General features: G+C 33.6%; 1 protein-coding gene across 1 annotated transcript in view; it reads right to left on the bottom strand.

Moving 5' to 3' along the window:
• Nucleotides 1-137: 137 nt before the first annotated feature.
• Nucleotides 138-17,953, bottom strand: part of PDCD4 (programmed cell death 4) — a 29,285-nt gene continuing 11,469 nt past the window's right edge. The window contains exons 4-12 of the mRNA XM_068548538.1: nucleotides 16,949-17,043; nucleotides 15,747-15,860; nucleotides 13,620-13,841; nucleotides 11,962-12,059; nucleotides 10,911-11,025; nucleotides 8,227-8,334; nucleotides 6,710-6,820; nucleotides 5,880-6,019; nucleotides 138-865 (exon numbers count right to left, since the gene is read on the bottom strand). Of these exons, the coding sequence (XP_068404639.1) occupies nucleotides 805-865; nucleotides 5,880-6,019; nucleotides 6,710-6,820; nucleotides 8,227-8,334; nucleotides 10,911-11,025; nucleotides 11,962-12,059; nucleotides 13,620-13,841; nucleotides 15,747-15,860; nucleotides 16,949-17,043 (1,064 nt within the window). The 3' untranslated portion in view covers nucleotides 138-804. The remainder of the gene's footprint in view (nucleotides 866-5,879; nucleotides 6,020-6,709; nucleotides 6,821-8,226; nucleotides 8,335-10,910; nucleotides 11,026-11,961; nucleotides 12,060-13,619; nucleotides 13,842-15,746; nucleotides 15,861-16,948; nucleotides 17,044-17,953) is intronic.

The raw sequence follows: 17,953 nt of genomic DNA, 5'->3' as shown, positions 1-17,953 counted from the left end.
ACTGTACTCTTGTTTGAAAAGTTTGCTAGGAGCAAAGTTTAAAATTCACTAGGTTCAGATATGCTCTTTTATATGACTTAAAATTTGTTGTGTGAAATATGTTTTTTAAAAGCCCTAAAATAAATGTACTCCCAATAAAGAATCAACACTGCTTCACGTTTTATTTTGTCATACATTCTTCTAGAACTGGGTTCATTCATCCAGTTTTGTAGAAAAATAGATGTTCCAGCCACCAATTTACTTAACTGTCTGGTCTTTAAGACCGAGCAATATGTTCCCTGGAAAGATGAATAAGTCTCATAACTAACTCATTTTTTTAAAATTCTTTAAGACAAAGAAATTTTTTTTTTTTTTAACTCCCAAAGCACAGTATTTCAACAGCAGCAGCCAACATGGGGTTTTAGCAGCTTAACTTTACCCCCTAAATAAAGCTTTGTATAAACCAGTGATTTTACTACAAAAACACTGTCCTTGAAAGAAAGGAGTGGCAGTCAGACATCAATGCAAAACTTGGAATGATTAGGTCATAAACATGGCACGTAAAAAAGGTAGCTTATGAGAATATCCCACTTAAGAAGTGGTTACTTTTCTGTCCCTCCTTTACACCCTCACAAAAAAAAAAAAAAAAAAAAGAAAAAACACTTCCTCTAAAAATTTCCCTTAAATGTAAGTTTACAAAATTTCAGAAATGCCTTGTACCCAAAACAAGTGCTAAAAAAAAAAACCAAAAACCTGTGCTAACAACTCTTACAATTCAGATATATATATTTTTTATAACATCTAAGACTGCAAGAGTTCTTATATTCAGTAGCTCTCTGGTTTAAGACGACCTCCATCTCCTTCACTTACAAAACGTTTTCTGCCCCTGCAACGAAAAGAACACAAACATGAAAACAGATACAAATTCTGACTACAGTCAACTAAAAGAATTTAAAACTTCATCTTTTTTGGTTATTCATTAATTTCCAAAGCAATCTACAGATTCAATGCAATCCCTATCAAATTACCAATGACATCTTTCACAGAACTAGAACAAAAAATTTCACAATTTGTATGGAAACACAAAAGACCCCGAATAGCCAAAGCAATCTTGAGAAAGAAAAACAGCTGGAGGAATCAGGCTCCCGGACTTCAAACTATACTACAAAGCTACAGTAATCAAGACAGTATGGTACTGGCACAAAAACAGAAATCTGGATCAATGGAACAGGATAGAAAGCCCAGAGATAAACCCACGCACACATGGTCACCTTATCTTTGATAAAGGAGACAAGAATATACAATGGAGAAAAGACAGCCTCTTCAGTAAGTGGTGCTGGGAAAACTGGACAGCTACATGTAAAAGAATGAAATTAGAACACTCCCTAACACCATACACAAAAATAAACTCAAAATGGATTAAGGACCTAAATGTAAGGCCAGACACTATCAAACTCTTAGAGGAAAACACAGGCAGAACACTCTATGACATAAATCACAGCAAGATCCTTTTTGACCCATCTCCTAGAGAAACGGAAATAAAAACAAAAATAAACAAATGGGACCTAATGAATCTTAAAAGCTTTTGCACAGCAAAGGAAAGCATAAACAAGACGAAAAGACAACCCTCAGAATGGGAGAAAATATTTGCAAATGAAGCAACTGACAAAGGATTAATCTCCAAAATTTACAAGCAGCTCATGCAGCTCAATATCAAAAAGACAAACAACCCAATCCAAAAATGGGCAGAAGACCTAAATAGACATTTCTCCAAAGAAGATACACAGATTGCCAACAAACACATGAAAGAATGCTCAACTTCATTAATCATCAGAGAAATGCAAATCAAAACTACAATGAGATATCATCTCACACCGGACAGAATGGCCATCAAAAAAATCTACAAATAATAAATGCTGGAGAGGGTGTGGAGAAAAGGGAACCCTCTTGCACTATTGGTGGGAATGTAAATTGATACAGCCACTATGGAGAACAGTATGGAGGTTCCTTAAAAAACTAAAAATAAAACTACCATATAACCCAGCAATCCCACCACTGGGCATATACCCTGAGAAAACCATAATTCAAAAAGAGTCATGTACCACAATGTTCATGGCAGCTCTATTTACAATAGCGAGGACATGGAAGCAACCCAAGTGTCCATCAACAGATGAATGGATAAAGATGATGTGGCACATATATACAATGCAGTATTACTCAGCCATAAAAAGAAACGAAATTGAGTTATTTGTAGTGAGGTGGATGGACCTAGAGTCTACCATACAGAGTGAAGTAAGTCAGAAAGAGAAAAACAAATACTGTATGCTAACACATATATACGGAATCTAAAAAAAAAGGTCATGAAGAACCTAGGGGCAAGATGGGAATAAAGATGCAGACCTACTAGAGAATGGACTTGAGGACATGGGGAGGGGGAAGGGTAAGCTGGGACAAAGTGAGAGAGTGGCATGGACATATATACACTACCAAATGTAAAACTAACAGCTAGTGGGAAGCAGCCAAATAGCACAGGGAGATCAGCTCGGTGCTTTGTGACCACCTAGAGGGGTGGGATAGGGAGGGTGGGAGGGAGGGAGACGCAAGAGGGAAGAGATATGGGGATATAATAATATGTATAACTGATTCACTTTGTTATAAAGCAGAAACTAACACACCATTGTAAAGCAATTATACTCCAATAAAGCAATTATACTCCAATAAAGATGTTAAAAAAAAAAAAAACACAAACATGAAAACAAATTCTGACTACAGTCAACTAAAAGAATTTAAAACTTCATCTTTTTTGGTTATTCATTAAATTTTTAAGGGGTGTATTGTCATTTAAATTTTTAAAAGTCAGCATGCCTCTAAGTCTTTTGAAAAGACTTTCCCTGATACATATCCTAGAACATATCAAATGACCTGCTTAATCTGAGCAGTTTTTAGTTAAATAAAAGCTTGATGATTGAAATAAGTTCACTGTCCAAATGAAGTCATGTAAAAAAGAAGTTATAATATAAATAAGGCAAACATTATTATGCTATTTGGAAATTTAATACAAACACGCCTCAAAATTATTGCGGGTTCAGTTCCAGATCACAATAAAGTGATATCACATTAAAGCAATCACATGAATTTTTTTGGTTTCCTGAATATAAAATTATGTTTACACAATACTGTGGCCTATTAAGTGTGCAATAAGCATTATGTCTAAAAACCCAATGTACATATCAAAATTAAAAAATACTTTATTGCTGAAAAATGCTAATTATCATCCAAGCCTTTAACAGGTCATTAATCTTTTTGCTGGTGGAGGGTTAGAAATACTGAGAACTACCAAAATGTAACACAGACAAAGTGAGCAAATGCTGGTTAGGGAAATGGCACCAATAGACTTGTCAATTCTGGGTTGCCACAAACCTTCAATTTGTAAAAAACACAGCATCTGCAAAGCACAATGAAATGAGGTATGCCTGTATTTATTTCTACTATGTCATTAATATTATTTGAAAGCTAAACACTGAACCAAATAGGAAACACCAACATGATTGGGAATTATGCAAACTAGAGCTACATAACCTATCAAAATATCTATGTTTAAAAATGTTTTTTAATTTTTTTCTCAGATATAGAAAAGCCATAACCTGAATGTGGAAAAACAAAGTCCAATTAATTCCAGTATATGCCCCTTTTAAAAAAATATTTATTTTATTTATTTATGTTCTTTATTTTTTTTTGGCTGTGCTGGGTCTTCGTCGCGGCATGTGGACTTCTCTCTAGTTGCGGCACGCAGGCTTCTCTCTAATTGTGGCACGCGGGTTTACTCTCTCTAGTTGTGACTCGTGGGCTCCGGGGCACATTGGCTCTGTAGCCGTGGTGCGCGGGCTCCAGGGTGCATGGGCTCTGTAGTCACGGCGCGCAGGCTCCACAGCACGTGGGCTCCGTAGCTTGTGGCACGCAGGCTCTCGTTGAGGCACGTCGAGTTCAGTAGTTGTGGTGTGCAGGCTTAGTTGCCCCGCAGCATGTGGGATCTTAGTTCCCCGACCAGGGACTGAACCCACGTCCCCTGCATTGTAAGGCAGATTCTTTACCACTGGACCTCAGGGAAGTCCCATATGCCCCATTTTGAGATTTCTGCTATTTCAAACTCAAGAGACCTTCCTCTATAATGTAACCACACGCTAGCTACATGTAGTGACAGCAGCCCAAGAGGAATAGTTGAACAGCAGCCTCAAGCAGTAAGTGCTAAACAGAGCTTGAGCAGGATTAGCCCTTATTATTCTCTGACCCTAGACCAATACAAACAGGCATTCAAGGTCACACACAAATGTGCACTCCGTCCAAATAAGCAAAAGGATAGAGATAAAAAATGAAAGTTCTATGGAATACACAGAAAGTTTAGACATCTCTTCAAATGATCCTTGAAAGTAAAGCCACAATAGATATAACTAGTTAGACTTTTGAATAGAGGCTGAAAAACTTTTTAAACGAGCCAGTGCCAAAGTGTTAACCCCTTTTCATACTAAGTCTAAATGTAAACCAGCTATATTTTCCTGAACATAAAGGCTTCACACTATAATATTAGGAGATCAAGGTTGGAAATGAAGCAGCACGTAGCAGAAAGCCTTGCCAAAGCTGACAGTTGTTACTGATGTATATACCACTTGGCACATCAGTACATCAATGATGCTATCACCAAAGTAGAGATCTGCATTTTCAAACATTCTTATCAAAGCCATTAAAATGTATATTCCAGGGGCTTCCCTGGTGGCGCAGTGGTTGAGAATCTGCCTGCCAATGCAGGGGACACGGGTTCGAGCCCTGGTCTGGGAAGATCCCACATGCTGCGGAGCAACTAGGCCCATGAGCCACAATTACTTAGCCTGCGCGTCTGGAGCCTGTGCTCCGCAACAAGAGAGGCTGCAATGGTGAAAGGCCCGTGCACCGCGATGAAGAGTGGCCCCCACCTGCCGCAACTAGAGAAAGCCCTCGCACAGAAACGAAGACCCAACACAGCCATAAATAAATAAATAAATAAAAATTGTATAACTTTAAAAAAAAAAAAAGATTAAAAAAAAATGTATATTCCACCATTATCTTTTTCTTCTCTCTTAATGGCTTCTAAACTGTAGAGCAAAGGACACTATCGGTAAGTATTTTTTGAGATTTAATTCTCACCGTCACTTACATAAAAATACATAAAGACTGAAACTTCTTCAGATAAAAATTACAAAAACTTAAAATATAAAACAGACCCAGACAAGGTTAGCTGTTGCTAAACTTTTATATCTATTACAATACAAACTTCATTATAAGCTTTAATAACAAAAAAAATTCATCAACTCCTAAAGAGTTTGAACCTAGCAGCACATATATAATACCTCCAAAAGAATCACACACACACTTTCTAGAGAAGTAAAATCCAATCCGTCCCAATTCTCCATTCTATGAGGGAGCAAAAGGAACCCACATGAAATACAGGAATGAACCTAGATCTTAAAAGCCAGAAGAAGTCTGAATTCATCCTTGGCTTCTACCGTGACCTTAGAAAAGGTACATTACACTGCCGTAAGCCTCAGTTTTTTCATCTTACTGGTGATATCTATTCTGAAATAATATTTAAACCACTTAGAACAGAGCCTGGTACACAGAACTGCTCCACAAAATTATTTTCCTTCCAATGAACTGCGGCTTCATGAGGTAGTCCTATGCAGATTTACAAGAGAACAAAATAAGCTTCACCCTTGTTTCTCCATAAATTCAGATGATTTTCACTGATGAGTGACTTCAGGGAAGATATTATTATTTTTCAGACACAGCTGGAATGACAGAAAATTAGCTTAGCCCTCCCAAGCACCTCAGCCAGTAATTTCATGTTGAGAAAGTAATAAACAAAGTACCTTGAGGGACAAAGATCTCTGAGTTGTCTGGAAATTATTCCAGCCTGAAAACATTCTTCTACAAATCGCTCAAGCACAGAGTATGAATGTGGGACATCCAGATTAATGTCTGGAATTTCATTGTAAATTCTCTCATAACCCTAAAACAGTGGAATTACAGAGTTGTTAGCCCGTATAAAATACATAATGCCATACAACCCATCACTATTATCAATCTATATTTAAGGCCAAATGTTCATATAATTAGACTGCAGTCAGATCCGAACCTTGAAAAGTACGAAGAGTAAGTATATTTTTTACAGAATATTTTCTTTAAAACTGTTCTCTCAAAAGAGCTTCAGGTAGACATTAGACGTTGGACACATTTCTTCCCCATCTACTTCTCTATAATACATTTACTACATTTTTAAAAAATAAAAGGCAAGTAAGAACCTCACCAATATTTAATAATAATGCATACAATTTTAAATAGGAATAAATTAAGTACTTTATAAATCTGTTAGAAATTCATGTTTCTCTCTAGATATAAAAAAGAAATTATCGTATCTTAGAACTCTTGAGGAAGAACACACACACATCACATTTTTCAAAATACAGGTTCAAAAATACTGGAGTATTTATTACTTTCCAGGAAATGGCTATAAAAGGTTCAAACATAAACAGTACCATTAAAATATATATATATATATATATATACACATACATATAGGCATAATATTACTACACAAGGCTAAAAGAAAATTTCATTAACAATTCGTAATCTGTATTCAATCATATATATTTAATTAAGATGTAAGCCTAAAAATTGTTCAAAATAATGTTATACTTACTCTTTTCATTTGGTCTAGAGTAATGGTAGAAGATTTCCAAAGAGATTTTAATAAGTCCAAAATCATCTTAAATGTACTTTCTCCAGTTGACTCTAAAACCATTACAATGGCCTAAAAATTGAATAAATGATTGAATTATTGCTCATTTTCATATAAGAAACTGCTCCTAAAATCTATCAGATCTCATCTCTAATATGTATATATATGTATATATATGTATAGATGAGGATGATTATAATTATAATTTTTGTGACTTTCTGTTTGAATAAAAAAAAAAAATCCCACAAGGATTCGGAAGCAAAAAATATACAAATCAATTATCACTGCAAAGTAAAGGAGCTGTTACAGTAGAGGATTACTGGACTGAATGTCAGTATTATGACATAGTATGAGTGTGTTTGGTAATTGCAATCATTGTTGCTTTTGTTGTGGTCATCCATTTACAATGCTTGGCGTCAGTTTATTTATCTCTTGTAAAAATAAAATACAGTGTGTGTGTGTGTGTTTGTGTGTGTGTGTGGAAAAAAATCAATAATAAATAAAAGATGAGGAAACTAATACTTTAAAAGTTAAAATGAATCACTCAAAAGCACACAGATGAGAAGTGCAAGGCTAAGATTTAAATCTAGAAATGCTAAACATTATCTAAGTACTTTTCATTTAACTCAAACCTCCTGGCATTATCATTATCTGAGATAAAATGACAGATGCTATATAGAAATTAAAGCCAATGCATTTTGTTAACATATTGCCAAATACCTAATACAATATGTTGAGGGGGCATATTCTGGAATGAAAACATTATTTTAATAAAGATATTATAAAATAAAGGAAAAATCTGGAAAGTACATATCATGAATATGAATGTTTTTATGAAGTTAAAAATGCTCTTACTGTATGATCCAGAAATTCAACACCTAGGTATTTACCCAAGAAAAATGAAAAGATATGTCCACACAAAACCTGTGAGTGAATATTATGACTGCTTTTTTTAATAATCACTCAAACTGGAAACAATATGGTAGGTCTATTCAATGGAATATCACCCAGCACTAAAAAGCGAAATTTACTGTTACATAAAATGACATGGACATATCTTAAAAGCATTATGCTACCTGAAGAAGGTCAGACACACAGTATGATTCCATTTATATGATGATAGTCTGGGAAAGGCATAACTATAGGGACAAACATTAGATCAGTGGTTACCAGGAGATGACAGTGGTAGGGGAACAGGTTAGCCCCAAACTTTTGGAAGTGATGGAAATGTTCTATATTCTGAGATAGTGGTTATGTGACTTGATACATTTGTCAAAAATTCATTGAACTGCACAGCTAAAGAGTGTATTTTACTCTAAATTATACCTTGATTAAAAAAAAAATTGTAAAACCCTCTCCCCCTTAACATTAAAATTTTTAAAAGAAAACAAAAATGTATGTTATTAAAGAAGCATTAAGTCACTGTGGTGCAAAAAGGAACAGCTATAATTCTTTTTGGAATGTCAAAGTAATCTTACTTCATATACAAGCTCATGGTGAAAATGAGGTACTTCCAGTTCCTTAAGGCAATGTTCAGCTTCAGATATGTCTCCAGAGAGTAAATACTCTTTCAGCAGCATATCAATCTATTAGATTTAAAGATTGAGATGTGTTAGAATTCTTGATTTTTAAAAAATTCTGTTTTGCCTAAGGATTTATTTACCCTCATCTTAATATAGTACACGATAAATAGGTCACAAACAGTTGTCTAAGAATAGTCTTGACATGACACTATCATAACAGAATTTTTTAATAATTAAAAAGCAAATCCCCAAATTTTAAATGGTTCATAGTCATGAAGGGAATGCAGTGTTTCGGTGTGTTTCAATAATCCATCGCGATCGATGAGTAGACTTAAGATGTGTTTGGCCTCAGTTGTGACCATAATGCTTCAATGCTCCCTGTAAAACAAGGGACCTTAAATACCACTAGAGGGCACTAACTGAAAGTCTCAAAATGAATTTTTAAAGTGGCGCAAACCCATTTCCATCAGCATGACACTAAGTGGGAGCCAAAAAATGAGAGCTAATAGGGCTTTACTAGACAGGGCAAAGACTCCCAAAGCAGTTTTCTCTTTTCTCTACAATTGAAGATTTGAGGCCCATTATTTAAAACGTTCGTCAGTAATTCAGCTTCCAGTTATAGCTAAGGAGGCAAGTCTTGACTCTCCTGTTGAAAGTTGCACAAGAACATCTATGGCTCCAGAGAAAAAGAGGAAAAGTTTTTCAGCACAAGAACTTCAACGAGGAATGTTCTCCCCTATACATCGCCTGTTAAAATCATCTTTGCACCTAGTAGACACTCAATGAATATTGGCTGACTGAAATCTCATTTAAGTATGTTCTACTTCCAACTTCTACAATGTATTTCCATTAAAAGTATAGTAAAATTTGATCAACAGAATACATCTTGATGAATAATTCCTATTATCATGCTTTAGGAAAATAAATATTTAAAGCATGTTACTTGAATAAAGTATTTTCACTTTATAATTATAAACTAATATATTTATTATTTAAATTACATCACTTAGTTTTTTAACTTTGTTATTAACTTAAAGTATTTAAATGTTTCCCACTGGGTTCCATGCATTGTTGAGAACGATATTATAAATACATGTATATATTTCTAAAAGTCCTCTCTGTCCAACTCATCCTTCTATGTAAAATAAATGAACATCCAAATAATGTCAACCTCAAACTCATGTATTGGTAGTTTTATTTCAATTTTCATCGTGACCATTTTTTTTTGTTGTGATAATTCACATACCATGAAACAGTTTGGCAGTTTCTCAAAATATTAATTTTGAGAAGCATTATCATCCTAACAATACTAAGTCTTTCAGTCCATAAACATGGGATATCTTTCTACTTATTTAGGCCTTATTTAATTTCTTTCAACAGTGTTTTGCAGTTCTTGGTGCACAAGACTTGCACTTCTTTTGTTAAATTTATTCCTTTGTATTTTAATTTTTATGCTATTACAAATGCAATTGTTTCTTAATTTCATTTCAGACCATTCATTGCATTGCTAGTGTACAGAAGACCTAGAATTAAATTCTGTACACTGATCTTGTATCCTGCAACTGTGCTGAATTCGTTTATAATAGTTTGGTGTTTTTGTTTTTTTGAGAATTCACTTGGATTTTCTGTACACAGATCATGTCATCTGGGAACAGAGATAGTTTTACTTCTTCTTTTCCAACTTAGATGCCTTCTATTTCATTTTCTTGCTGAACTGCTCTGGTATTTCCACTGTTTTTATACCTCAATTTTTGTAATAACTTTTAAATTTTTTAAAAACAGATATTGCAATCATGACATTACAAACACCAACTCATCTACCTTAACATATATAAAAACAAAACTGGTCAAAGCTCTAACAATATTTTGAGCTCCTTAACACTCCAACTTGGTATACATGTCATTAAAATATTTATTAAATATCAAAACTATAGTCACATGAAAGATTATACTCAAAAATCAGAAGCACATGTACTATATAAATCTTCTAATTTTCTTAAAAATCTTCAAATAGGATTAACTACTTTTTCTGGTTTCTTATTATAGAATATCACTTTGCTGCCAGAAGAAAAAAATCCATAGAGAATAAATCTGGTATTAATGCAAAAACCAATTACTTTTTCTTTTAAAGAATGCATACAGGTAGTGAACTTCCCTACAAAAATCTACCACTCTGATCTACTCTAGTGTTCATAATGCATTAACTTACAATCTGAGACCATCCAGTTTCAAACTGCTCTTATAAAAATGGACATTTATTGAATAACTACAAAACAGAAACTCTTATTTCAACAGTCTGAAAAATTTTAAATTCCAAGAAAAAGACTTTAGGTATTCCTTTGAGGTTCCTACACAGCCTTCTTCACAAAAACCCCTTTAACTTCATGAAAGCCCCTTTAACTTAACACAGTCTTATTTTTAAGTCAGAGAAACCATAAAAATTTAATAATGACTATATAATTATAGTATAATTTACAGCAAAAGGGCATAAAGCCAAATATATAAGGATTATTCCATTTTCCATTTGCAGCTATAAAACTGAAATTAATTCTTGTCCACAAAAATACCAGCTAGAGGGCAGAGTTTGTTTCCCTAAAGAATACATATAAATTAAGCTAAAGACAATGCCCAGTAGTTACCTCTTTAACAAGGTGGTTAAGAGACTGCTGCCCACCTCCAGAGCCCCAAACACTGTCCTTGCGCTTTCCACCTTTAGACATACTCAGAAGCACGGTAGCCTTGTCCAGAGCAGCTCTACAAAAAAAAAAAAAAAAAGTTAATTTTGACATATGGACATGCTTGAGATTGACCAAATTATGGATGAAGTTGGGGGAAAAAACCCATATACACTAAAAGTTTTCATATAACATAAAAGCAACCTAAAGTTCAGAAGTCTCTTAAAAAACTATTTTTCAAGATAAAAAGTTGGGAACAAAAAAAGTTGCTTCTCATATTAATATTCTCTCACTCATTTCCATTTCTCGGTCAACAAAAGTCTAATAACGTTATTTCAAAATTACTGATCTAGCCTGAGAAGGAACATTTCACCTAAAACTAACTTTTACATAGATCCATGCCTTTCCACCAGCGCAATCATTCCACTCTGACCTGAAGTAGTCCTAGAAAATTAATATCTATACCTGTGAAAACCTAAGACATGGCTAAGTCCAAGTCTAAGTTTCCAGGAAGTTATGAAAAATCATAGAGCATAACTCCCAAATATCACATTTAGCTTATAATTATACCAAAGAACAAAAGTGAAAAACATTATTTCCTAAGATTTCTATAGCAAATAAATATAAAATTGAAAATAGGGCTCCTTTGTTAATACTGTCCATCTTATTAGAATATTAAATAATTACAGAATATTAAAACCTAAAGGGACCTTAAAAAACATTCCAAGTCCCATCCTTTCATTTTATAAACAAGGAAACTGAGGCCGAGAGAAAAGTGGCTTGACATAAAGGTAGCTAACAGTTTAGCTAAAACCCAGAACTTCTGCATTATAGTACTGTCTTCTTTCTGTTATATCATGTCAAGAATCTCTCAATTTTGTTTTAACGGTAAAGAGTACACAAAAATGACAAATAGGTGTCCACAAAGTCTGATTAATTCAAGTGTCATTTCAAAAGAATCCTGTAGAACTTTCCCCTATTTTGAAAGTCTAAGTAGGAAAATTAATTTACTTACCTAGCCTGTACACAATCTACAGTTCCTTTGTAACTATCAATATAGGTATTACATAAAATTCCATCTCCAACAGCTCTAGCAATAAACTGGCCCACCAACTATAATAAGAAAAAGAAAAAAAGAGCTATATAAAAAAATCTAAAATAAAGCTTTATAGGACACAATTTCTAAAAACATAAATGATGAAGACTGGTTGAACTACACAGTCAATACCTAAGACATGTTGGAGTATTCAAAAAACACCTATTTAGCACCTACTGTTTATGCCCGGCATACACTCCCACATCTCAACCTTCAAGTTAAAAGCCATGGGGGCATAAAACATCTGTTTTGCTCACTACTGAATCCCCAACACGTTGCACACTGCTTGAAACATAGCATATAATCAAAAATACTTGCTAAGTCAATGACTTAATAGTCAAGAGAAACATCTCTTCTGGAAAGAAAAAAAACTGGACTATGGTCTCTCAAACCTGTTTGATTAAAGGAATTTATCTGAGGGGGAAAAGTTGTGCAGAAATATTTATCTGAAAGTATGTTCATAGCATTATTTCTTAAAAAAACTGGAAACAACTTAATGTCTAACAGTAATTGTGTGGCTGAATGGTATGTATGTAAGACGGTACACCGTGTGGCCAAATATGTTTACCACATTTTATGGTGTAAGAAAAATCAAGTTTACCAAGTAGCATATACAGTATGATTCCACTTTTTATTAAAACAAAAAACGTAAGGATATGTAAAAACCGTATACTGATACATACCCACAAAAAGTAGAATGGAAGATTTAAACACCAAAATGTTAACAGTTAACAGTGGTTATTTTTGCTGGCCTTTCTTCCTTTTGGCTTTTTATTCTTCAAAACTTCTATAATGACTATTAACTTATGTACAGTTTTTTTTTTAAAGTATGGGTATTGGTATAAAAAGAAAAAAAATTCATGTTTGAATCACAGCTCAATACTGACACAGACTACTTACTGTCTGTCACAGGAAAGTATAACAGAAACAGCATTTATGTTAACCTACCTATAAGTCTATTCCTAAATTAATGTTAAAGTGCTCCTACCTTGCTTTAAAACTTTGTTCAGGTAAATAGCAACGATTTCACACATTTTCAATTTCAAACCAGAAAGTCATATTATAGTGTCAGCATGTATTAAATCTAATAAAAGTAAAAGGCTTTGAACAGAATCTAAACAAAAGCATACATAAGTCATGAATTTTCTAATTATTTCCCCACAAAGCTACAAAAGGGAACAATCTTATTTATCATTATTTTTATAATAAACATTAGTGAAGCAAACTCAATCCTCAATTATAACAATCTACATTTTTTAAAAATCCTAGCTCATGAAACAGCTTAACTACATGTAATAGAGAATATACAGACAGCAAAAAAACATGACCTAAAAACTATACAGAGCATGGGGGGAAAAGTTAGATATAAAATTACAGTGTGATGAAAACTATGTTGTGGGGGTAGAAACAGCTAGGGAAAAATACACGAAAACATCAGAGGGCTATCTTTGTGTGACAGGGAATATGGGCCAGTTTTTCTTCTTTCATCTAATAAAATTTCCTATGAGTATGTATTAGTTCTATACTTGCAAGTGAAGTAGATGGAGAGAATGAACAAGAGGAAGAATCATACAAACCTGTGGTGCTCTAGGAGTATCCAATGCTAATTCAGGTAGATCTTTCAACAATTTATCAAATGATTTTTCTACATCATTTGTGCTCATTACTGTCCCACAAAGGTCAGAAAGAAGCTTAGATGTCATTTCTCTATGACTAGCTTTTCCCTCCAACGCCAATGACACTGCCAACACTGGTACTCCACTTTTCATTTCGCCAAGATTTAAATCTCTTAGCATTTCCTATTCAAAAAAAAAAAAAAGTATGTCACTGCCTATAGTTCAATTTTATTTTATTTTATTTTTGAAAAAAATCAAGATATTACCCATATATCCTTCTCTCTCCTTGACTGGAAAAAATCAGAGAAGCACTCAAAATTTGGGGATAAGATAAATACATCTTTTTCTACATATAAATTAAATACTGATCCACTTTAAGTCAAGCTTCAACTGTCTGAACATCACTAAACTCAAGAATGTGAATTACACCTAAAATAGTTTATTAAACTACATAGTATTGCTAAGTTTGGTGTTAGGAGTTAACTAACTCTCTGCCTTATACTCTATTACTTCTAGAAATATTGTTTTATGAGCATTTGTAGGGAAATTCATTTTACATTATCATAAGCTGTTTATACTCTCTTCACCCAAATATTTATACTTTCATATAAAGTTTAAAATGAGATCTTAAACCACTGTTTTTAAGTGGGATTATTGTTTTAAATGCCAGGATAAAGTAAAATTTTCTCTTAAAAAATATAATAGCAGCAGCTAATACTTACTGACCACTTACAGTATATCAGGAATTATAACAGCCACCTTAGTTTATACTCTTTGAGGGAGGTATTATCATCATACTCACCACACCCAAAGCACAGAAAAATTAAGTATTTGCTGAGGGCACCCAGAGGAGTGCCTAGGTTGGAAGTGGAATATAGGCAGTATGACCATAGAGACTAACTTGTAACTCAGTTACTTAGAGTAATGACTACTAACAAGGACACCAGTTAGGTAAGCTGAACAAATACTTGGTTTTATTCCTACAAAAACTCAAAGCTATCAAACCTCGTAGTATCAGACAAACCAAGAAAACCCAGTCTGAATTAAAATAATCTAAATTATAAAAGTCTTCTATGGAGATGCAATTTTATTACTTTAAGTCAGTAATACTAAACTACTGAACTAGACCAATAATTTTATTCTACCCTTTTAGATTTACTTTACAAACAATTCGTAACACAGTAAATGTTCCCATACAAATTATGCTTCAAAAACACATTTGTGGGGCTTCCCTGGTGGTGCAGTGGTTAAGAATCCACCTGCCAATGCAGGGGACATGGGTTCGAGCCCTGGTCCGGGAAGATCCCACATGCCGCAGAGCAACTAAGCCCATGCGCCACAACTACTGAGCCTGTGCTCTAGAGCCCGCGAGTCACAACTACTGAAGCCCGCAAGCCGCAACTACTGAAGCCCACGTGCCTTGAGCCTGTGCTCCACAAGAGAAGCCACCACAATGAGAAGCCCACGCACCACAACAAAGAGCAGCCCCCACTCACCACAACTAGAGAAAGCCCGCGCACAGCAACCAAGACCCAAAGCAGCCAAAAATTAAATAAATAAATAAAATAAATTAAAAAAAAAAAAACAAAAAACCACACATTTGTTCTCTTGATTTCTGTATGCATTCTCTTCCAAACGTTTGTATCTGTGTTCTTTTCTGGACAGAGTACAAAGATAAACTTTATTCTAGTCCTAAGCATTGAAATGAATGTCAAAAAAATGGAACTGAGGCATTTTTAATGAGATCCCTAAGGACATTTTAGAAGGTACATAAATGCCTTGAAATTGTTAAAATTATATTTTATAAACTATCAATTATAAAAATGCTATAATTATAAAAATTATTAAAATATTGTGTTGTGCCATTTTTCAGAGAAGAAAATGGCACACAGCCCTCATCAGATCTCAAATAGGTAAGAAGTGGTCTAAATAAAATTTTAGGCCATTTCTTAGTTAGAAATTCATTTATGCATAAGAAAATGCTTAAACTTTTTCAGTGATCCAAGATCATTCTGGATATGATGTTTTGCTTTTAACAGTGTCTGCTCTCCTATATTAAATAAATTATGCTTGCAACTTTAAACCTACCGCAACTTCATTAGTATCTCCGTGCTCAAAATATTCCTGTATGATTGGTGTTAAAGTCTTCTCAAATGCCGTTTCATCCAAAGGCAAAACTACAGTTTCATAAACACAGTTTTCCTGGAAAGGGAAGGGGCAGAAAGTTATAAATTGAAGAACAAAATATTCAGATAAACTGAAATTGTTTCACAATTTTATACTCCAACTGGTTAGTAATACCCATTCAGGGCAAGAAAAGGAGATGCTACATGCTTTGATCACTTACATAATATAAAAACAGAATCTATGTCACTGTTCTTTTATAAAATCTGAATATAATAAACCAATATACAGATTAAAACCACTAACTACAGCAAATATATGACTTGCTTCTGATCCCCCATATCTTCTGTTAATTTTTTTTCTCTCTCCCACAAAACCAATACTTCAGTGACCAAAAAGCTTTAAGCTTCCTATAACACCTAGTATTTTCATTAAAATTTCACTTAAAAAAAAAAAAACAAAACAGCAGGAGCCAAAGCCTTCATGATTAGTATTATGATAATAAAAAAGCCCTTGTAACAAAAATCAATGTTGTAGTGACCAAAAAATCTCTAAGGAAAAAGCACTATTCAACTGAAATTTCAAAAAGAGTAAGATGTCCAATAATCTTCTATCCCCCCTTCTCTGCAAAAAAAGCCCTGAAATGTTTATATGCCAACCTGTGACTGGCTTCAGTCTAACAACATACTTTCAAGTCTTTCAAGACTTTATATTAAAATTAGAACATTTAGCAAAGATTTTATAGTACTTGAATCCTACTGGTTTTAAAATATATTTCTCATGTTCCCTTAGAAATATTTCCATGTCTAATTAAATTCAGAAACCAAGTGAAAATTATGCATACATTACTATCAGTTAACTTGGTTTTCTAATCCAAAATTAACCTAACAGTCTGAAAGGACTAAATATATATATGATTTAGATATACACATACTAATGTGTGTAATATGTGTACACACATATATACACACTCATATTATATACATATCAGATACTCACGCAAATTATAATCACACATTATAAAATTATATATATATGATATGAATGGTATAGCGTATAGATACAGAATACATGATTTGACAAATGTATGAGTATACTACAAACATGAGATCAAAAAGTTTTTAAGTATTTTAAATATATATTACAGAAAGTAAAACACTTCCCACCTGGTCATCATCATAGTTAGGATCTTTCACATCCACCTCCTCCACATCATATACCTGTCCAGGTGTACCCCAGACACCTTTGCCTCCAGCACCACCTGAAAAAGTTTAGAATTGAGAAAGGAAAGAGCATAATGTCCATAGTTCATAAACTTTAATTGAAATGTGAAATAATTCTAGATGTTCAGGTGTTAATTCAACAGCAGTTAAAAAACTGTATTTTAATCTCTATGCTAGTGATTTTGCCAGTTGAGAATTATATGTTAAACCTCTTTTTATTCAGATCACTGATCTTTCAGTAATGATTAGATATTAGTTTATAACCTATTTCCAAAAAAGCAAGTTGAAATAGCCTACAAAGTTAAAACTAAAAAGGCAGATGCTTTAAAATAAAAGCAAAAACAAACAAACAAACCAAAAAAATCAGAAAAATAGCTGTAGCGGTGACCTCAAGGCAAGTGATACTGCAGTGGAGCTCTAAATTCTATATGACATATCTTGGGAACAGCAACAACAAAAAAGAAATATGTTGAGCCAGTAAGATGTGGCATAGAAAACTCCACAAGGGAGAAATTATTCAACAAAGAAGTACACTAACCACCATCAAATGTTTTAAAGTCAAATACTCTTCAGATATAAAAAGAAACAAATACTTCAAAACTAGAAGTATGTTACAAATAACTAATTGCTATTTAAGCATTAACAGAACTAATCATCATTTCTACTTCTCTACATACAAATTCACCAGCAGAAGTTTAACAATTCCAACTTTCAAAGTTGCTTTACTAAATAAACTTATTGAAATGTTTTTATAAGCTCAATATATTGCATTATTTTTAAAGAACTTGTACAGTTATCACCAGTTTTGGGGGGGAGGTTTTTATTTTACACATAGAGTATAATTCTTGCCACCAGAGCAAAACAGAATCTGATAACTAGGTTTCATTTTGACTCAGCCAATGGTTGCACAGCCATTCAACAAGAATAACAATTCCTGACAGGGCACAA

This window comes from Eschrichtius robustus, chromosome 7, assembly GCF_028021215.1.
Source record: "Eschrichtius robustus isolate mEscRob2 chromosome 7, mEscRob2.pri, whole genome shotgun sequence".
In the NCBI taxonomy this organism is placed as follows: domain Eukaryota; kingdom Metazoa; phylum Chordata; class Mammalia; order Artiodactyla; family Eschrichtiidae; genus Eschrichtius; species Eschrichtius robustus.
The sequence above is the reverse complement of the archived record's forward strand: the minus strand, read 5'-3'. Positions and strand labels throughout refer to the sequence as shown.